The sequence below is a fragment of the Hoplias malabaricus genome, chromosome 5, assembly GCF_029633855.1.
Source record: "Hoplias malabaricus isolate fHopMal1 chromosome 5, fHopMal1.hap1, whole genome shotgun sequence".
NCBI lineage: Eukaryota > Metazoa > Chordata > Actinopteri > Characiformes > Erythrinidae > Hoplias > Hoplias malabaricus.
In genome coordinates, this window is record NC_089804.1 from 16,982,748 (window position 1) to 17,000,789 (window position 18,042).

Sequence of the window (18,042 nt, forward strand, 5' to 3'; positions counted from 1 at the left end):
ATTTAATATTTACATGAAGATGGAACTACATATGGGCTACTTAGTATATATGGGCTGTATGTGACAATCATAAGTTAACACAGTAAAGAAACAGGTCTTAAAGTAAACTTATGAGTGTTAACATATGTGGTAGATTTTACAGTACAAAATAAAAGCTCCTATGCAGGACCTGGGAGGTTACATGTAGCAACAGTGAACTACTTATTAGAAATTGTTCACAGTACATTCCCTGTATTAGTACATTAAGTCATGTTATGTCTGTTTTAAGTAGTGGCACGGTGGCGCTCCCTCCAGGGACTGGTGCCCCCTCCTGGGTGTATTCCTGCCCTGCGCCCAATGATTCCAGGTAGGCTCTGGACCAACTACAACCCTGAACTGGATAAGCGGTTACAGATAAGGAATGAATGAATGTAGGTCTGTTTTAGGTGTTTTTTGTTTTTTTACTTCTGCAGAAACAGAAAAATTCCTCCAGACTCCCCCCAAAAACCCAAACAAACAAACAGCTTTAATCTAACACACAGCCTCAGGATTTTATTTCCAGGAAGACCAGATCTACATACAAAACCATAATAAAAAGGTACAAAATGTGTATTAAATATGTCTTCAATTAAACTGTGTGACACTATGTACATTAGCTGTAAATATAACAGGAAAAATCCTATAGAAAAAATTGCAAATTACTAAATAGAGTAGTTACATAAAGAGACGAGTGTCAGTATAAAACTGCTGGTTTGCAATGAAGTAACACATGGTGACTTGGCCTACCTGAACACTTCTTTAAAATATCTATATATAAAGCATGGTCAGTGTTTATCTATAGATATCCTGACAGATCCACAATCCCTGTTTAGCCGGTCATTTCATAAAGCAAAAATAACCAATATCAACAGATGTGTCTTGGCCATGTCCACGAGAGAAACTTTCCTGAAAGCATCTTTTTTCCACACTGAAGTCATAACTGCTGTATATAAAAGGGTATTAAACTAAATGCAGTCAGGTCACTTTGAAGAAATAAAAGCAGACAGCATTTCTGTTAAATGTAGTAATAAAAATGTGCTGTATAATATAAATATGTATTAACATCAAAATATATACCATTGTATTGTATGATGCTAGTTCTGTAGCTTCCTTATCCAAACTCAGTGGTTTACAAAAGCCCTGCAATTGTCAGCTCAAGCTGGATAAATGTTTGAGGCAAACAGCTGTTGGTCCCAATGCTGCCTTCTTTTGCAGCATACAATATGTGACACTGTGTCAAGTCAAAAAACCACAACCATTTTAAGACATTAACAATTATGACTTCAGTTATGAGAAAATGGTGGAAATAAAACTCCTGCTGTAAAATAATTGCAGATACTTTTTCAAGCTTTGGCAGAAAAAACAAAACAAAACCAAGAGAACTTGTATGTTGCAGAAAAATAAAAAACTAATGTCCACATTCAAGCAGCAAAGCTCGGTAAATCAAACTGTCAAGTTATTAAACTTGTGGAGGAGGGAAACTAAATTATAGCAGACGGATGAACAAAAACACTGAGGTTTCTTAGGGGCAGCAGGATCCTTAAACCCTGAATCCAGACTGTCAGTCAGATGGAACCTACTTGGCTTTATCGAAATGGAGCACCAGCTGAGGAAGTGTTAAAGGCATCACTTCTAGTTCCTAGCCAAACTGAATCCTGCAGTACAGCGGAGTGCAGCCGCCCTCGTTTTCCTCACGTCATCCTCAGATGAGTTCATGACACAAGGTATCCTATTACAGAAGTCTCTTATTCAGGATCTCCCACACCATTCGCCTCCTGAAATACGGCATGTGTTTCTGCAGGGATTTCAGAGACCAAGGAGAGGAATGGCATAATGCATCAAACCGGCACCATAACAACGAATTTCTCAGTGTAATTCAAAAGCTTTACTAAGCACACTCACCTGTGTGAATGTAATTGGCTTGTCTTTGGTGATGTATTCTGCGTATTTGCATGTAAACATTCCACAGTCACTTCCATTCATTTGCTGAGGGATCTCCTGCAGAAACACCATTTCCCCAAGCTTTTTAAAAAAGGTTTAGAATGGCAGACCAGGCTGCTGTTCACATACTGCTGACATTGCTATATACGAAAATATACTGATGCAGACTTTAGTTTTGGCCTTTAGGCCTGAGAGAGCTAAGCCACTTTTAATAACCATAACAGCTCTAGTACAGACAGTGGTAGATATGTCTTTAGCCACAGATGAATATCAGGAGCATTTCCCTCTATGCAGAAATATATATATTCCAAATATCAGGTATCTGCACCAGTGCACAATTCGCAAAACAGTATATCATTTTTTAATCAATACATTAATTACCGGTTTTATTCTTTCATTCCAACTACAAGTTTAGTCCTAGTCTTTAATATGACCATTACGTGTCTATGAAACACCACATCACAACTCTGACTCACGTTGCGTTTTTTACTCTGATGGGACCAGTCTGAAGTGTCCAAGGCTTGCCCTCGTTTGTCTTCACTTTCTTGTTGCAAATATTTTCTGAAGAAGAGAGGCACAGTTAATTGCCAGTCCTAATTAACAGCATATTTAATTCATGCTGTAATTTCCATGCTTAGTAGATCTGTCAAAGAAATTAAATCACAACATTGAATAAACCCCAGCCCACCCCCATGACCAGAACAGAGCACCCTTGGTCTAGACAGAACTTATTCACAAGCTTTAGGCGCTCTAGGGAAGATAAAATGGGGGGAAAAAAGGGGGGTGGGGGTTACACCACAGTTTCATCATCTCACTCTGGAGCAGCACTTACAACAAAATCCTGCACGCCTCGTCATTGTTTCCTCCCATGGAATCAAAATATGTGATGCTCTTCTTGCGGAAATCCACAACCTACCAGAGCACAAAAGAGGTGAGAAACGTGACTGAAATGCACTCCACAACTGACCTTCAACTTTAAATCGGCCAATCCCGAACCCATTATAAATCTAATCATGTATTAAGAATACTACCTGAACTGAACTAATCCAATACAAAACAGGTCAATGAGCAGCATAATATATACAGGCCTAGCCACAAAGTAATCCAGGCTCCTTTGTAATTGACAATTCTTAGCTTTCTCATTTGTTCTGGTTTGTTACTTACAGAAAGACACCAGTGCACCCCCAAGTGGATGGGCACCAGAATGATGTCCACAGAAAAGATGTCCACTTTCTTGGTCCAGCGGCGCACAGCTGAGTAGCCCGAGCTGCGCAGCTTAGGGAAGAAGAAGGTATTGAAGGTGTATGCAGTTGGCAGATGCTGTGCCTTACTGCGCTCCACCAGCATGTTCATGTAGAAGTTTATCACCTGTGGATAAAATAGGAAAAACAGTTTGCTTAATGTCCTTAAACTTTGCCAGTCATTTACTTTCTGACCCAGCAATGGCAAGCATGGCCTATAAGGCTCTCGTCCAATGGTGGCAGAGATCTAAATTCGACTATGTTGAATTGCTAAGACCTTCCCATGAATGTGAGAGTAAATCTGACATTAAGTTGTGTTTGAGGAGTGTAGAGAGTTTAAGGACAATGAATCTGCCAAACTGACCTCATCATTTAGCCAGTTGAGGTGGCTGAGGGTCTGCAGGTCTTTCCTGGTGATGGTGAGGCGAAATCCTTCACTAAGTACCTCATCCTGACTGCCTCCCCTCAGGGCTCGGTTTACTTCGTTCTCCATGTCCTACACATATGCAATCAGAATCACGGCAAAGTGACAGCGAAACAAAGCGCTTTTTATATGGCAAACTATAATGTTAACTCTAGTTTGCATCAAATATTCCAATATTATTCATACAAAGGGACTTTAAAATGATCTGGTATTATGATGACTTTTCAGGATGATGTATCAAATACTGGAAGGAATACTCATCTTGCCTTGTGTCTAAAGTGTGTGGACAAAAATGTTATATAACTAACATATCAAACAGCATGCAAACCAAAGATAAATCCACCACAATGTCCGATGTATGAACAGGTGGGTGGATAGTGGGTTTCCTGGTTTTGATGAAGTTGTCCATTTAAAAAAAAAAAAAGTTATTGATCATGCAAATGAAAGCAGGGTTGTTTTTACCTCGGTCATCTCTGGGAATTCCTGTTCCTCAATAGCAGGCTCTGATTCCTCAATGATTGGCGCTACAGGAACCTCCTTTTCTAGAGGCACCCTCACCTGCAACTCAACACCTGTTACACCAGCTTGGCCCTCGCCAGACAGGCGCTAAATTATTCCCCAAAACAGCAAACAGAAAAAGGCTAATTAATCATCAGACAAAATAAAACACTACAGGAGTGACAGAATCTTAAGAGGAAATCATAGCTCACCTGACGCAAGAGCTGAGATGCCAGAGCCTCTTGCTCCTCTATGAGCCGCCGTCTCTCCCGAGCCCGAGAGTCATAAAGGCTAGTGCTGTGAACACACGTATATATTCACAGATAACACGTAAATATATTTTCTGGTTCAAGTCCAACAAATGTGGACAAAAAGAAAAGAGGAAAAGCTGAACATTAAGAGAGCTGGAGAAACACTCACAGTTCTTTGATCCAAAGTTCAGCTTGAAAACATGGTACACTAAAGAGACAAAGGAAAAAAGTGTGTTCTTCGGTTACTTTGGTTTCGTTAGGTTTATAGTTTCACAGAGTATTTTACAGCAGCAATACTGACTGGTAACAAATCAAGCAAGATGTTGTCTTATTCTGTGGTTAAGAGGTTTCCAAATAAGCCTTCTTAAAAACATCTAAAATATCAACAGTTGTAACAAATGACTGCATGAAAATTGAGATAACACAGACAGGTTACACAACAGGTCAAGACACCAGTTTTATTATCTCCTACCTTGCGCTGTCAGGTCTTTTGCCCTGTTGTGCCCTTACAAAAATGACAGAGTCTCCATCATGAGCTGTAAGTGAGAAAGAAAATCATTCACTGCTATAGTAATGTATGTCTATATATAGATACATATATAATCTGTAAAATATTTTCAGACTACAGACTTGATGATTGTGTATCCTGAGAGGAAGCATCCTGAAGGGCAGCTGGTGATGGGGCTAACGGCATGACCACTTCTGGTCTCCTCAAGCCAGATTCACTGTCAGCATCTGAGGTTTGTGTTTCAGGTCCATTAGAGACCACCCCAGGACTGGGAAGAGCACTGGAGTTCTGGGGGCTGGGAGGCAGGCTAGATAAGCCAAATGAAGAATCCCCTGCTCCTGAGCCTGCAGGTGAGGTGCACCGCAGTAACCTGCGGCTTGACGTGAGGAAACTAGAGCTAAAAAAATAAATTAAATAAATAAATAAATAAAAATTTAAACATACATACATGTTTGTAAAGCTTTTATTGTTGTTCACTTTGAACATTAACAAAAATGTCTAAAATGTTAAAAGGCTGATTAGCCATCTTGCTTCCTATTGAAGTGATACTTTTCTAGTGATACTTTGTTCCAGGGGGTTTTCCAAAAGTGAAAGGGAGGACATTTTAGTTCATTATATGAAAAAAATAAAACTTCCATGGCTCTGTATAAACCAAGCTCCAGACGGTTTGTTCCGCCTCTAAATATCAAAGTCCCATCAGCGTTGTCATTATATTTGTGTGTGTAGTGATAACGTTGGTCTCTCTTCAAAATATGGGTGAGGGTGAATCAGTGGCAATTTATTTGATTATAACCACAGTTGATTGTTAATTCGCTATAGAGGCAAAGTAACTTTATAAAAGAAGACTTTTATAATGAACTCCTGAATAAAGCTCTCCACAAATAATGCAAATTATGTAGATACAGAGAAAGCTTTATTAATCTAGTGGTTACTGGTGTTATTTCTACATGAGGTGAGCACAGAAATAAAATTCTTCCACATTAGATGACTGTCAATTTGGATTCCTGATTAATTTATACAGTGCAATTTGCCAATTGTCTAGATGGCTAGCTCTTACTTTGTCCAGGGACCAAGTAATCGCAGTTATCGCAACAATTGCCCCATTAGAGATTTGCCAAGAACCACCACTGCTAGTTCACAGCCCTAATTACGACTACTGAAAAATAACTGTTGTGACCTCGGATAACACCTTAAGTAATTGTCATGAGACAACTGAATACAACTTGTGACAGGCCTGTAAACTGACATAGAAGAACAGCTCTTTCAAACCAAGACACTCACAAATCCCTATGTGATCGGAAGCCTCTGGGTGAAGTACCATCTTGGAAGAATGATGACTGGCCACCGGACACCATGGCTAACAACTGCCTGTATACTTCTTTCTCCTCGCCACGTACTGACTGTAAACAATTTGTAAAAGATGGGGTCATTCAGGATCATTACCCAGAAACATGCAAACAAAAAATATATATCCCAAATAAAACTGGACAAGAACCACCCAGACCTCTTGTGCTGTACAATAGGGTCTGCCTCGCCACTGCCGGCTGGAGCTGCCATGGGAAGGGCTCTGGACCACCCGAATGGGAAAGGTCTTCTCATACATGCTGGTGTAAGACGTGTTCCCTGAGCTTGGTCCAGGGTTAGAGACACAGCTGAGAGACAAGAAAAATACATAAAACTGTATTACATAAAGTATTACAGGGACATAAACCCTTTGTAACACTGACAGATTTGAAAGCATAAGTTTAAACCACAGAATTATTGTGTCATATAACACTGACAAGGTTAATACACATGGAAACTAAGAGCAGCAGAGAGATTCATGATGCACACAAATGAGCAAACACACCTTGGTGATCTGTGTGGTCTGAGGTACAGGGGACGACCAAGCCGAGGGGTGGGGCAGATGAGGGGCACACTGACAGAGTGTCCATTAGTTTTGTGTGTTTCGTGGTGTGGAAGGTTTGTACAGACTTGCCGCCTGCTGACTTTGGATATGGTCACCGACTGCTCAGTCCTTAAAGAGTCTGCAAGGAAAATAAAAAGTCAAAAATAACACTTTTGATTCAAATAAATGCACTGTCGCAAGGAAAATATGCATCATATAAAAAGCAGAGAAAGCAGAAGCCGATCTCTTTTAGTTTTGTTACCTGACTTAACAACTGTCTTCCACTCAACTGTAGATGAAGGAGCCACAAACGTGTCCCCATGCATTTCAGATGTTCGTTCAGTAAACTAGAAACAAAAAAATAAATAAACATATAAATAAGAAAGCATTTAAAGACCAAGATAAACAAGAGAACAAACTTCTGACAAAGGGATAATGTTTCTCAGATTTACCCATAATGCTAGTCAAAATCATTTGATTATTCTTTTAAATTTTGTGTTAAAAATGTAAAATCTACAAGAAAGACTTGAATCTAAAATAGGTCCATTTGACAACGCCAGACAGGCGCTAGGTGGTAACAACAGGACTGGGTGGTAACAATATATTATACCATCGTATTGTTTTCAAGCATTAATGGGGTATAAAGTAATATCAGCAGGAGTGGTGAGCAGTGGGGGTGTGTGTTTGCTTGCTGGGTGAGGTGTAATCGCACCATCATAGCATCAGAAGAGGGCAGACTAAGGTTTATTGGTCTTGTGGTTGAAACTTTGCTAACCTCTGCAACATTTTCCCGTACTGTCATATACCTTACTACCCTCATACCTCAAAACCCTACCAGATAGATGAAGTAAAAAAAAACTCATTTCAGAATGCATCACAAAAAATATTATAATAAAATGTACTATAATATAATATAATATAAAAGTAAAATATAGTAAATAGAAACACCAATATGTTAAAAAGCACCACTGTTAAATATAATATCAAAATGTACTCTTTTGTAAATTCAGTGATTCCTATACAATACCAGCTATTTAAACACTACAGAATTCTGAATTCCTACAAAATTTCCTATGAAATTTGCATAGTGAGAACATAATTCTCTCCCTTTCACTTCTAAGCATGACACACCTTGCTATCAGTCCATGCAGACCCTGATGCATGAGCTGCTGGTAAAGATATGGTTTGTTTCTGAGGTGGGCCAGGAGAGGGAGGCAGCATGTTCTTCAATTTTGGACTAACACTGTTGCATACCCACGATGCAACACTCGAGCCATGAGACTTCACCCCTACAGCAGCAGTCTTCATCGTGTCCACAAAATCTCCTAAAAATACAGCATGGGGTTAGGGTATCACGCAGCAAAATACTACCAACATCTTTGGGCTGATATCACACATAAGAGATTAATTATAACAGCGGCTTACCCATTTTAAACCTCTTGACAGTTCTGTCATTATCTCCAATACCATCCACATCCTCCACACTGTCAAGGTGAGAAGAAAATGCTTTAAAATTGCTACAGCTTATATTAGATTGTGTCACTTCACATTGGAAGACGAATTAAATCATTTCCTTCTTCAGGCTATGACAAAAAAAATTTCCCTCTTAAACCCCTATCACACACACAACCAACAAAGGTTCTGGATTTTACCCGGAGCTGTAGTGTGTGAATGAAAAACATACGCAATATTCGCCCTGTGCATTATCCCTCTAGCCCCCTAGTAAACACTCTGGGTAAAGTCAGAATCAACGCATGTGCGAATGTAGCTGCTAATGTTCAGAAATATGTCCTGCACATGGCACAATTCCGGCTGCAACAGTGTGTCTGACACAGAAAACTTCCTGCTGTGTGCTGCATGTGTGAAAGTAACACTATGGGACACCTTTGGACTAATATTCTGGAGGTTCTCTAAACATTTTTCATAGTTTGTGTGTGAAAGAGGCATAGAGAACACACAAAGGTGTTTTTATTTCAAGGATTTTATTATAAGGGAAATCCACCTGTACTTCCATATATTTCCAATGTTTGAATTAATGGAAGAAGTGTATTCAAGAAACAAAGCGATTTAATCAGCACACAGCTTCAGTGTCTGAAAGTCTTGGGTTCCATATCCACTTCAGGCCACTGGGGGAATTTGGTGTATTCTCCTCATGTCTGTGTGGGTTTCCTCCAGGTGCTCAGGATGCCTCCCACCACAATACAGAAACAGTAGGTGGATTGACTGGGTGACATTGTCCGCAGATGAGAGTGTGAGAGTGACTGGGTGAGTATGATGCCTTGTGATGAACTGTTGGCCTGTCCTGGTGTTGCAAACATGCAATGCAATTTAGGTGTCTAGAAAAGAACTATACAAATATATAGGTCTGTCAAATTAACTATTTACTTTTTTAACTAATATAAGTTCCCAGGAATGATTTCGTTCAACGATACTACTATCATTTTAATACCAATAACCAACAGAATTATAATAGCATAATTATGCAATAACACCCTTTTAAAGAGTCATGATGTGTAATTAAGTATATTCAGTCATTGGAATATACAATACGTTTAAATATCCTAACTACATTACAATTAAAATCTTGTAATAAAATTCTCTTTTAGGCTCTGCTGATAGTATCTGCACTAAATATTAAACGGAGCTTTAAATTAAAACAGACTCTAAAAACTTTGTTTACAAAAAGGGCAAAGTAACAAATTAGTTATAAGTAATATATAAGTAATAAGAATTAGCTGTAGAAGAAAGTACTGTAGGTTACACTATCTGTATGTGTGCGCCATTTTGTGACATTTATATTTACTTTGTCCAGCAAGCGCATCTGTAAAACCCAACTGTTGGGAAGGTCCCACTCCAACTGCTGTTTTTGTTCCCAGTTCAGAAAACTGAATAGGATAGTTATATTTTAGATGTGCATTCAGGTTTGCTGTACTGCAAACTTTCATTTCCACTGTTTTTAAACAAAATCAACATATTAGCTGGTTCATGTTAATGGTTCACTCTTATGACTTAAAGCCAAAATGTTCCCACTCTGCAGCTGTGGAATTTGGCTTTCACATCAATTTGGATTCACAACTCAATGTTTGGGCTGGATTTATGTAGTTGTTGAAGAAAACACCTATTGGCCTTGAGCAACAAGCATTTACATTTTGCAGTTTGCTCTGTGTTCATAGAAAGGCCGTTATTAACGTATTGGTCATTCTTCGACATGTACTGAATTTTATCCTACACTGCATACCCAATTTAAACATAAGACAAAGGTTTGTTATAATGTAGTACAGAACTAAATGTACAACTTTTCAAAATCTGATTTTAATATAATAACTTTCAGCATAATCTATGTTTTTTTTTAGTAATATGTCACCAGCAGTGTCATATTAGAATATGTGAAAGTTTCAAAGCCCAATTTTATTGTGACAGTATATTTTGACCCCTAAAAGAGAAGATCACATTAGACCACCCTGTTAGAATCTTAAAAAGTAAATTAGACTGGAATGTTGAAAGGGGTAAAATTTTCCTTTAATTCATCTCTTTATATACTTGTAGCATTTATTAACATATTGATCTATGACTGTAAAATGTGCAATAGGCAATATCACTTGTGTTAATTTAGTAGCGGTGTAACGGATCACAAAACTCCTGGTTTGGATCAGATCACAGGTTTTGAGTGACGGATCAGATCGTTTTTTCGGAACACCATAATAGAAAATATATTTAAAATATTGTACTGAGCATCAAAGACAAGTTCAGAAAGGGCCTAACCTCACGTTGAGAAAAGGTGCTTTGTTAATCTAAGTGCCCTCATGTTCCTCAACATTACAGTGAGCATGCATCAAACTACCCCAAAAACAGTCCCAAGCAAACCAGAACAAGTGAAATGGACGGAGCTGTCCAGGGCTGACGCTGCAGTATTTTGTGTTACTGCTTCGTGTGTACTAGTGACTTATTTTGACGTGGTCTGTTTGTGAAGTAGAAGCTCAGAGTAGCAACTGCTGCGTTTCATTTTCTTTCGTCACGTTACACATCGAAATTGTGGAGTCCAGTGCTCCGAGGTGGATTTACTGCTAGATTTCTCCTTTTTACACTCAGCCTGTCTCACCGAGACCCCTTGTCTCACACAGACAGAACTCGGCTCTCCGCTGGCATCCCCTGTCGTGGTTGATAGCGTCATTGCTCGTTGCAAAGTTTACAATCCATAACAGGTTTACTGACGTGCTTTGTTCATTTTAAGACTCACAGCTCAGTTTGTATATGTTTCACCAAGGCTCTGCGTCATGAAAAATTAAACCATGGCACTAAAACTCTATTCCGCACAGTTACAGTTTAACTATAGCGATAGATCCGCAGTACACATGCGTCCCGAACCATGGAGGGTGATCCGTACGGTTCACGGGTTAGAGATGACAGGAGAATGTGCAGCAACTCTAGCACAGCTTTTAATTTCTTATCAACAATTTGAAAAACTGTCTGCGACAAAAACTGCTTGAAAAATGTGTATGGTGTATAGCTGGGATTACTCAAGGCTACATCCAGTGTTCAAGCAGGGGAACTACAACAACAAAGAAAGGCCCTCCAGAGAGCAGTTAATTAAATTGATATTCCGTGGCACAGAGTGCACTTCTGCAGAAAGCACTGGTAGACGTAACTTTTTAATGATGCTCTCCATAATCTACAGCTTAATTTCAATTGTTAAAAGTGAAATTAAATCGCCTAGGTCACCTTTAAAGCCTGTTGAGCACTTCCCTCCAGCTGCTTTGTGTAGAATTAAACCAGAGAGGGCTCCAGACTGTCAGTGTGTATTGTTATAAACTCACCAGTCCACGGGTCTTTTTCTCCGCGGAGACCCGTGCTGTTGGACCATGTCAGTACCGAGGTGGTCCCTGTCCGGTGGGACTCCGTTGCGGAGGTTTTTGATCCCAGTTCCGAACCACTGGTAGAGTTTGTTGAACATCTTTACTCTCGGTGAAGTGAATTTCAGCGCCGGGGCTGGGAGTAAGTTAGCGTTCCTGTAGTTCAATATTTCTGTCCGTGCGACTCTTGTGACTTTTTCCTTCTCTCTCTCTCTCCCGTTACTTACATACTACCGTCAGCGGATAACGGGAGAGTTCTCCGAGGCTCGTGGTTTTGTTAGCCGGTTAAAGGGAGCCGCATTTTCCGGTTAATGAATGGCAAGAAACCCTGTTAGCTACGCTTAGCCGAGCTGCCGCTAGCTCAGCGCTACCGTTACCGTTAGCCCGCGAAGCTAACCGCGGCTAAAACTAGCGACCGCCCTCTCCGCGACCGTTACTCAAGGCAAGGCTCCTCGCGCTCCGCTGTTATTGTTCGAACGGAAGCCGCATTCCGCTGCTCCGCGGATAAAGCTCGCTCACAGAAACCGCACGTGTGTGTAAAAGCTATTCGCACAACAACCTTCTCCCGCTTCTTCCTCATTTAAACCCGCGACATGGCCGAAGCTGATGGCGTTCGGTCGCGCGCGCTCATTGGCTGTGCGGCGTTGACGCGCAGAGGCCGCATGCAGTGCTCTCAGCCCGGAGTGGACAAGAAAAGAGCCTCGTCTGCGCCGAGGAATCGATTCTCACAAAGAATCAAATACTACGTTGATTAAGTGATTCATAAACAACTTACCGAGAGACGGCTGCGCCTTAAGCCGCGCATTCTTACTCAACAGTCCATACTGTAGGACACTAGCACACTCTTTAGTACAATTATTGACAGTGTAGTCACGCTGTGTATCTGAATTAAACTTTCCCGTTTTGTCTGACTGGCTGAAATATCTGAGTGGAAACACACAAACCAATCCGACAAATCATTAAAAATATAATTTAAAAATGTATATTTTTCCAAACATATTGTCCATTCTTTCAGCTCCACTTTCCCTACAGGTGAACTTTGCAGTTCTACAATTACAGACTGGGGCCCATCTGTTGCTCTGCGTGATTTTTTAGACTCCTTCATACCAATTTCCTTTAATAGTAAGGGACCACAGCAGAGCAGGTATAACTGGTGACATTTTGCTTGCAATAAGTCCAATCAAACAAATAGTTGCTGACTGTAACAACGGAAACTTGTGCTTAGTACCCCATACTTGATTTACATTCAGTTTTCTCCCGCTGAAACACAAATGAACTCTGGTGTTGTTGATGATGATGAAGTTATGATGGTGTTAATCATCAGATCCTGAACTAGAAAAACACAAAAATGCCATCTTCATAAAACAAACTAACTTTTGACACAGTACTAATGTAAACCAGAAGATAGGTCTCATTGTTTTATACTATCATTTTGCATATATCATCTTGTTACAGCTCTATGAATAAAGTAAACATTTTGAAATTTATTTAAAAGGTTTTTAAAATTTTAGCCCATATTTAACTTTTTATTTTTTACCTCTTCCACGAAGGACGTGGCATGAGTAAGAACAGCGTTGACAAAAGAATCGCTCCAGAAAGGTGAAAGTTCACATAGGTTTTATGTCATCTGTCAAAGACCTATAAATACAGGCAATTTGCCAATAATTATGGGATTCTAATCCATTTTTTTATGTTTTTCAGGTATGAATTAAAATTGCTTTGATAATGGTCTTTAAACATAATGAAGGAAAGCAGATAGAAAAAATAAAAGTTGTACTGAACTATTAGCACATAGCCAGAATTTACTGTATGAGATATACTTTAGATTTTTTGATTCAAAGCTGAATAATTAAACTAAAAATCCTTAGATATTATTAATTAATTCATTATCTGTAACTGCTTATCCAGTTCAGGGTCGTGGTGGGTCCGGAGCCTACCCAGAATCATTGGGTGCAAGGCAGGAACACACCCTGGAGGGGGCACCAGTCCTTCACAAGGCCTTAGATATTAATATAGATCAAAATTATTAACAAAGATTATCAAAAATAAAAATAAATTCTAGTCAGTCTAATTGCTTTTATCAATAGGACAATTTATTGCAATATTCCATGATTGATCTTGTAAACATTAAATACATCATATATAATACCATTTCTATCACAGTTAAAAGCCTTACCTGCATTAGCCTTACCTGCATTTTTGTATTTTATTTTTTTAATCTTGCTGACTTCAAAAATGCACTTACAAATTTATAAATACATCTTCATTGCACACAAAAATAAAAGGATTAAAGTAATTAATGATGTATATACCTTCACATATGTTCACTCACCATGTTCAGGGCCTTCATAAACACTCCAGTACTTCATGAATTAAATGTTATGAATATATTATAAAGAATATAGTATACAAGAAAATGTGTCTTTCCTTTATAGCTCATAACACTCCAGAAAAACAAAATATGAATTTAGTTTGGAAAGATTTATATGCAACTTAGCAAAAGCACATACTTTCTGGAATCCATCAGATTTCAAACTGCAAAATACTGATCATCATAAAATGTGTTTTAAAACTAAATATATAAACTTTTTTGTTTCTTGTCAGTTAAAAGAGGAAAAAAGTAAAATACATAATACAGCAATTAAAGCTTTAAAAGCTTAATGTCTTTACCATAGTCCATGCATAGGACTATGTGCAATGACATCTCACACTTTTCAAAAAACAAAAATTAAAAATAATTTGAAATCTACTGCCAAGATTCTTGCTGGACCATGTTAAACTGATATCGCTATCCCCCACTCTCTTAGTTAGTAGAGCTGTCCATGACAATAGACACCAACATATGTTGAATGCTATAGCCAACCATTGTATTCCCTAAGAGAATTAGGAACAAAACTACTATCATGTAATTTTTATATCCATTACCCTGATTCTTACTGATTATTTTTGCAGAAGAGTTTCCAGCAAGTTTGTTTACATGTTGACAGGCCAAATAAGTATGCAAATCTGAATTTTGGATTTTTTAATTATATTTATCTGAATTCTGAATATTTCAGTTATGTTTGTCTCAATTTTTAATATTTAAATTACATTTGTATTTCATTTGATAAACTTCAAATTTTGAGGCAGTGAAATATTTGAAATAAAATAATTAAGATTATCCAGATTTAAACATTTCTGACTCATAAATTCAAGTCTTAAAAATTCGGATAGCAAAAATAGGAATCTAGGCCAAAGGTCAACCACTGGGCTTCTCAGGAAAAGGTAACTTCCACTGAGAGATCGACCCCAGCATTAACCAATCACAGTGCTCTCTCCTCTCAAAGCTGCCAATCACAGAGCAGTCTCACATTGTCCCAATTCCTGCCATGAGCCTCATGTTAGCACTTTAATGACAGTGTAAGCATGAGCAAAAGGGGCTCAGTGTTAAAGTGATCAAGTGGTTTAAGAGTAGAACTGGGACAAAATTCGCCTTATCTCTGTCCATCACTACAGCTTAAACATTGTTCATGACATATAGCCGAGCTCTGCACAATATTACAGTGTTTTACTGGATGCTTAGACAGAAATGTGTTGAAAGTTATCATAATTTATCATAATCTCTTACTGATATGTGGAGGTGTTTCTGTGACACATACCCTTCACTTTCTGACTGAAAGCCATACCCCACACCAACACTGGACACACACTATTACTTTCATCTCTAACTTTACACAAAACAGGCAAGATCTCCAAACTATTAAAGCCACAACATCAGAGAGCAAGTGGTTTGATCAATATTTTAACGTTTTTCAATCAGCCCTTAGAAATTCAAATATTTCTACATAAATGCCCAGTTACTTTACCAAAAATATATTATTCTGGTTAATTACATTCAAAGGTACTTTACATTCAAAGGTACTGTTTAATGACTATACACGTCACCATTAAAATTTAATCTTTTCAGCTCCTGCCATTATCTTGAGTTTTTTTTTTTTTTTGTGAAAAGGAATTGAGTATCATTCAGTGTGTTTTCAGTTTTGTCATTTTTAATGAACCAACAGGCTTTCCATGGTTATACACTGTCCTAATATAATGTTTATATTATATCACTATGGCAAGTTAAACAGCTTTTCCCCAAATTTTATGTTCTAAAAAAACACTACAGAAATGGCACTCGTTTACACGAGAAAACGATCAGATAATGAGTACATTTTATTTAAATAGTAATAACGTTACTAAATGCAAATACCATTATTTATTTATTAACCAGATAGCATGGTACAGGGCATAGAGAGGAACCTGTAATTTATATAGAAATACTTACATTTCTGTAAACATCTGATAAAAGAGAGCTGTGTGTAGTGGAGGTCCAATCACTTTGTCTAAAATTAGGGAGAAAAAAAAAAGAAAAAACCAAAACAGGCTCTCATGGTTTTATAATTCATAGATTTGCCATATTTGGTTTAAAGTTTAAGGAGCAATCTGTAAGATATTTACTGTATGTAGTCATAAAATATCCAGGGTGTTGTGATCATATGTTAGGGAAACGGGCTAAGTTGAAGCACTGGCAGTATATTCTCTTTAAAAAGTGCCCAGTCTTGATTTTTAGCCTGATATTCTGCCTTCTGACAATTTACAATACAGTCCTTACCCACCGGGTTGTCCACAAACATAACATTTTGCTGTTATGAAGGGAACAAGTGAATTGAGATCATGTTAGATTTTACTGGACCCAAAAATTCCTCAGTGCCATTTACGGTTTATAACGAGAGGAACTACTGGCCATGTGTTTGAAAGTTAGATATAGCTAGAAGCAGCAAAAGTACCAAGACTTCCTACCTACGGCCACAAAAGTTCAGCACCTCAACACTAAGATCACTGTGGCCATTTATGATCTTATCAGCAACCATCTACATCTACCAACATTTATTAGTATCCTACATATATCCACTAGGGTTGCTGTGGTCATTTATGATCCGATCAGCAACCAGATATCCTTTACAACTATGGTTACTCATTGAGCCCAGCACGAGTACCCAAACCACTGTATCACTAGCAATTCACAGGTGTCATCAGGTAGGAAATAACCTTCGTCAGTGTTTCAATTAATCAACCCAACAACACCTCCAGAAGGCTTAACCATGAAGTCTTGTGTCCCAGATCCATTCCCCTCCAAGCCAGCTTTAAAGTCCTACTTTACCCTTTACCATCAACAACTGTAAATTCAGACTGGCCTCCCTGGTGACTAAGGCTATACTTAGCCCCACTGACACCGTTAAAGAATGCTCAGTGCCATTAGTTCCATGTGAACTTTACATGCTACATCACCAATAACCACACTAGCACCTCTAGAGTGCATTTCCCCAAGTAATCTGTGCTCTCCTTATCCACAACCACAGACTAGACCTTTCAGCTGTTTCTGATAACTCCTTCAGAGCTGCCCTTAGATTCCAGCCCCTGATGCTGAACTACACAAGCAGGGATGTGGCAGACCTGGCTGCAAATCCCCTAACACCTATCTCCACCGGTCTTACATGTGCCTGACACCTGTGTTCCCTCACCTCTGCCGCATGTCCACGTACTTCAGCCTCTTCCTTTCAAAAGATTTTTGAAGATCTAAGATTTTGCAGTGTTGGAAGGACATCGTAAGTTGCTCCCAGCAAACATTTAATACAACTTGCTTCCCTAGCTTTCAACTCTTGCCAGGAAATTTTCCACTTCTCTAGATTCTCCCATCAGAGCCACTGGCCTTGTTTTGCCTGTGACGCTGCTGTTGCACACAGTGCCTCCTCTTGCTGCTCGCAAATAAAACTAGCCTTTCTCATTTGCCTTCTCTCTGGTGATGTGGCCTTACTAAAAGCTTTCCACAAATCACCTGACCCAAGGCCTGTTCTTCCGCATTGTACTTAGCAAATCAAAACCTCACAAGCTCTACATTCTGGCTTTTGGTTACCTGCATGGCCATTTCCAGATTGCACTTCCTTCCTGCTTTTGTGACTGGCGCAGCTGCTTTTACTACTACCTCATTCAATCCTAACAAAATCATCTTGCAACTCACCTTTGCACATTTAAATTCCTCAGCTAAACTTGTGAATGGAAACTCCAGTACCCAACTCCCATACCTCTCTGCTTCTGTAATGTAAACATCATAAACTGTCAATGGCCACCTACTACGAGGCAATAAGCCAAACTGCAGACACCACAATTTCAATTTCCCTGGCAAATGATCTATCAATGCTATTAACAGCCTTCACCAGTTCAGCTTTTAGTCCCACAACTTGCTCTGTATCATTTAACGCTGCACTATACCATCCATCTAAATCCTTCACTGAATTGTTGTAGGGATAATTTTCCTTCCCTCAAGTGTAACATGTACACTTGGTTGTGTTTAAAAAAAAAAAAGTGAAATAAGTGTTTCAAACAGATTTTGTTTATAAAACC

General features: G+C 38.8%; 1 protein-coding gene across 1 annotated transcript; it reads right to left on the reverse strand.

The window, feature by feature from the left end:
* Window positions 1-44: 44 nt before the first annotated feature.
* senp1 (SUMO specific peptidase 1) lies at window positions 45-12,282 on the reverse strand. The gene is made up of 18 exons (XM_066670898.1): window positions 11,584-12,282; window positions 8,195-8,253; window positions 7,901-8,094; window positions 7,032-7,116; window positions 6,731-6,908; window positions 6,386-6,533; window positions 6,163-6,281; window positions 5,004-5,278; window positions 4,846-4,909; window positions 4,543-4,581; window positions 4,335-4,419; window positions 4,087-4,230; window positions 3,565-3,696; window positions 3,124-3,327; window positions 2,792-2,871; window positions 2,436-2,520; window positions 1,921-2,016; window positions 45-1,813 (listed from the first exon to the last, which is right to left on the reverse strand). The coding sequence occupies exons 1-18, from the start codon at window positions 11,718-11,720 to the stop codon at window positions 1,751-1,753; spliced, it is 2,187 nt and encodes a 728-aa protein (XP_066526995.1). The 5' UTR covers window positions 11,721-12,282; the 3' UTR covers window positions 45-1,750.
* Between the last annotated feature and the right edge of the window lie 5,760 nt (window positions 12,283-18,042).

Coding starts and splice junctions, on each gene's coding strand:
- senp1 (XM_066670898.1), bottom strand. CDS start 11,720: ATGTTCAACAAACTCTACCAGTGGTTCGGAACTGGGATCAAAAACCTC. Junction 6,282..6,385: donor CCTATTGTACAGCACAAGAG/GTCTGGGTGGTT, acceptor AATTGTTTACAG/TCAGTACGTGGCGAGGAGAA. Junction 2,017..2,435: donor ATCAGAGTAAAAAACGCAAC/GTGAGTCAGAGT, acceptor GTGTTTCTGCAG/GAGATCCCTCAGCAAATGAA.